Source organism: Brassica napus, chromosome C6, assembly GCF_020379485.1.
Source record: "Brassica napus cultivar Da-Ae chromosome C6, Da-Ae, whole genome shotgun sequence".
NCBI lineage: Eukaryota > Viridiplantae > Streptophyta > Magnoliopsida > Brassicales > Brassicaceae > Brassica > Brassica napus.
The window spans coordinates 3,988,776-3,993,450 of record NC_063449.1 but is presented as its reverse complement, the minus strand read 5'-3'; the positions used below and the strand labels follow the sequence as shown (position 1 = coordinate 3,993,450).

The 4,675-nt window shown below is 30.9% G+C and overlaps 1 protein-coding gene across 1 annotated transcript; it reads left to right on the top strand.

Moving 5' to 3' along the window:
• Positions 1 to 2,616: 2,616 nt before the first annotated feature.
• Positions 2,617 to 4,341, top strand: LOC111213365 (desiccation-related protein PCC13-62). The gene is made up of 3 exons (XM_022715105.2): positions 2,617 to 3,002; positions 3,169 to 3,394; positions 3,769 to 4,341. The coding sequence occupies exons 1-3, from the start codon at positions 2,671 to 2,673 to the stop codon at positions 4,138 to 4,140; spliced, it is 930 nt and encodes a 309-aa protein (XP_022570826.2). The 5' UTR covers positions 2,617 to 2,670; the 3' UTR covers positions 4,141 to 4,341.
• Positions 4,342 to 4,675: the final 334 nt, after the last annotated feature.

The window sequence follows — 4,675 nt, the reverse complement described above, 5'->3', positions numbered from 1 at the left end:
GTGTGGTCAGCGAACATAGATTATGTGGTTAGAGATTATTAGGTGAGGAAAATTGTGGAGAGAGGAAAGGTTATGGCCAGTGTTCACACTTTTGCAATATCAAGTTAAAGCTCTCAACTTTACGATGGTTCTCTACGAAGCCGATAGTGCGGTGTGGTTAAACAGCGACGAAGAACTGGTTCATGAAGAAGAGAACGAGGAAGCTTCGTGGGGGTAGAAATCAAAACCTCTGTTTATGACCTTCCTTCAGTCCACATAAACACGGACCACATAACATCTACATCTGACCCCATTATCTAACCCCAACACTCTAGTCCCCTGAACACAATCCAACGATGGTTGTTGAAACACAATTAAATAACATACCAAAAGTTAATTATAACCACAGACCTTAATCTAACGGTTCCCATCAAAGAAAACTTTAATATAACGGTTCTCATCAAAGCACACTACTCAATAAACCTATCAATTAATTGCAAATAAAAAGGCTAACTAATGTGGTTATTTTTCTGCTTTCAGCTGAACCAAAAGTAACATCTAGTTTGCAATAAGGGCATTTAGGTAATAGTAATTCATAAAGTAAAGCCTAAAGTACACCTCCATTGAAGAGTGCTTAAACATGATAGAAACCTAGAAGAAAGTAACCATATACGTAACTCTCTCATCTTTTATACCAACATAAAAATCTCAAACTCTTTGAAGTAAAAATAATAATAATAATCCCCCACACGAAAAAAACTGTAGGAATTTAGATCTTATATACTTGTCTTCGGAATTTAGATTTTATATTTGTCTTCTTCGTTGTTTATATTTTCAGTGTTCTCAAAGTTATCAATTTTCAACAAGTTATTTATACATTTTAAGTGTTGGTAATAAAGATCTCATTCTATACTATTATTTGAAAAGTGAATTTTCTGATTTGTCATATTTTTCATAATTTCAGGTAATTTTTTTATTTGTCATGTTTTTATTAGGTTTTAGCTAAATCATTGATTTATTATTAGTTTTTAGCTGAGTCACTAATGTATTAATTTTAAAAAATACCCTTAATGAACCGTATATATAATTAAAACAAATTTCATTGTAATAATATTAAATTTATATTCTATATGAAATATTTAGTTAGTTTTTCTTATTTGTCATATTTTTATTAGGTTTTAAACTTTTAGCTAGGTTATTGATTTATTATTAGTTTCTAATTGATTCACTAATTTATTAATTTAAACAATACCCTTAACGAATTTTATTTTAATAATTTTAAATTTATATGTTATATTAAATATTAAACATTTTGTTATAAAATAATAAAATAAAATTAACAAAAAAACATATTTAAAAAATAAGATAATTATATATATTTTGTGTTGCTATCTGAAAAAATATGTTTTATTATATATGTTAAAAAAAATAAGATGCAAAACAATTTATAATTAAATATTACTCAAGCAAAAAATTTTATATAAAGATATTTTCTAAACTATTTCTAAGAAATGAGTATTTAAAATAATTAACACAATAATATGTATATATTTTGATGGAAAATATTTGACATATATAAATACTTTGATGTTTGATTTAAAATTTTGAAAATATAAATAATAATTTATTATGCTATTTTTAGAATAATAAGACATAAACTAATAAGTATTCCTAAAAAGATTATGTCCCCATGTGCTGGCAAAAAACCTAGTAAACCATTAAACGAAGAATAGTTTTTGGGTTCATCCCCATGGTGAACCTCTAGATTCACTATCTACCTAATGGCCAATAAAAATTTGACATGTTATACTTTATTTTTGAAATTAAAAAACGTAATATAAATAAAATAATAATATTGATTCCCAAAAAAAGAAATTTTTTAATGTTGTTGACACCGTCGGTAAAAACATAAACCCTAAATCATAAACACTATACCTTAAATCCTTAGTAAACTCTAAACTTTTGGGTAAACCCTAAATCATTGGATAAATTCTAAACAATTAGTAAACCCTAAATATTTGGATAAACCCTGAACAATCGGGTAAACCCTAAATCCATGGATAAACCCTAAACTCTAAGGTTTAGAGTTTACCCAATGGTTTAGAGTTTACGAATGATTTAAAATTTATCTAAGGGTTTAGAGTTTACCAAAGGTTTAGTATTTAGGATTTAGATTTTAAGATTTATCCAAGGATTTAAGATTTATCGAATGGTTTAGGATTTACACAAGGTTTAGGGTTTAGGATTTAGTATTTAAGGTTTAGTGTTTATTATTTAGGGTTTAAAATTCAATGTAGTAAGAAATAATAGACTAAAAATCGGAAGAAAAAAAAACATATTCTTTTACTTGTTGCGACAAGCTTATACCCTCTCTCTTCGAACAAGATAACAAAGTTCAACCTAACCTTATCAAATAAACTTTAAAGACAAAAAGACTGATTCGTATATTTTTCAGCATCCAAGATGTGTCCTCCAAATAGTATAACTGAAGACGTTCTAAATCCACGAGGCACTCCTCCAGCAGATATAAAGCCACGTGGGAGTATCCGCGAAATCCCCTCCGGAGTAAATACAGGAGACTTCTTCTGCTCTTCGCTAAAGTCTTAAACCCTATAAATAGAGAGTTCACATTCAAAACTAGACACAAATAAATCAGAAACGAATAAAAGGAAACGAAAACATTTTATAGAAATGGGAAACACCAAAGAGAGAAGAAACTTGTTGGTTTCAACAGTAATGGTGTTGTTCTTTTTCAACACTAACCATTATCAGGTTATGAGTTGCCCCGACCAAACGACTAACTGTACGGATCAAGACAAGAAAGTATTGGAGTTTCCATTGAATCTGGAGTATCTTGAAGCTGAGTTTTTCTTGTTCGGGGCATTAGGGTTTGGTCTTGATAAAGTTGCACCAAATTTAACGATGGGAGGTCCCAGTCCTATTGGAGCTCAGAAAGCTAAACTTGATCCTTTGACGAGAGATATTGTTTTGCAATTTGCTTGGCAAGAGGTTGGCCACTTGAGGTAAAATGTTTCTTTGAATTCATATTGTGTATATATTTACAGTTGTGATCATATGTGATTTTTTTAAACAGCAACTTAATCACTATTATCGATATTAAGTAGGTACAATGTTTTTTTCTTTCTAATATAGCCTTTGAGATAATCTTCAAAAAAAAAAAAAACACAGGGCAATCAAGAAAACGGTGACAGGATTTGCAAGGCCGCTACTTGATTTGAGTATAAAATCATTTGCCGAAGTGATGGATGATGCATTCGGACGAAAACTTGTACCACCATTTAATCCTTATGCCAATTCTTACAATTACCTCATTGCTTCATATTTGGTCCCTTATGTTGGCCTCACCGGCTATGTTGGTGCTAACCCGAAACTGCAATGTCCCGATTCAAGGAAGGTAAGAAAACTAAACTACTCTATATAAAATATATGTTTAGTGTATTCAAAACAAAAAAAAAACACATGAGAAAAGATTAAATGTAATTTCTAAATCATGAATTACGTTCCACCACATCAATAACTTTAAGATGAAATTTTGTGTATTTTGTAGATAAAAATACTCATAAAAGTTGGCATTCTTTTCTAGCTATGTCTAAAGTTTCGTCTATTAATGAAAAAAAGTTGTTTGAAGTATATTTAAAATATTCGACTAAAAAGAAAGTAGTGTAACCACAGGTTACAAAGTGATGTTGTTTTATATCATTAAATATTTTTGGATGCATTCTCTTAAATTCCGGTTATACATAATGTTAATAACACGAACTTTTTCAGTTAGTAGCAGGACTTTTAGGAGTAGAATCAGGTCAGGACGCTGTGATAAGAACAATGCTATATGCGAGGGCAACACACATGGTCCATCCTTATGGTATCACGGTTGCGGCTTTCACAGATAGGATCTCGCGTCTAAGGAACAAATTAGGGAAAATGGGTGTGAAAGATGAGGGGCTGGTTGTACCTAAAGCCATGGGTGCGGAGGGACAAGTGGCCGGGAATGTATTGGTTGGTGACGAGTTATCGCTTGCGTTTGATCGAACTCCGGAGGAAATTCTGCGGATTGTGTATGGAAGTGGAAATGAAAGGGTACCCGGTGGATTTTACCCTAAAGGAGCTGATGGAGAAATTGCCAAGTCTTATTTGGTTTAATAAAGTTTAGTAATGGTGTTGTTGCCAATGAGGTTTAGTGTTTGTTGGAGTTTAATTTCCTTTGTAGTTGTTAGCTTTTTGGGTCTATGGAGCAAAATAATTTTCATGTTAATGTAATAAATGCTGTGGGGAATTAGTTTTCCACAGTAAAAATGTTTGAAAATAAAATATGAAAAGTATACAATAGTTGTGTGAAATTAATTATCGAGCAACAAATAACATCAGACATAGTTCAAAAAAGAAAACGGAATACTGTAAATTTAAACAAAGTTTTCATAGCATCGTGTTTTTTTGTCGTCTGGTTTTGACTAAAATACAAAAGTGAAATATATGGTAGATGTTATAAGATAAGCATTGAAATGATCATCCACTTCTTTACCAAACTCAAGCACTATGATCATCCACTCCTTTACCAACTCAAGCACTATGATCATCTACTCATCAAACACTATGATCACCCACTCATTTACCAAATTAAGCACCATCTTTGTTATTTTATGTATTGTTGTTCACTATAAATACCATCACTCATCTC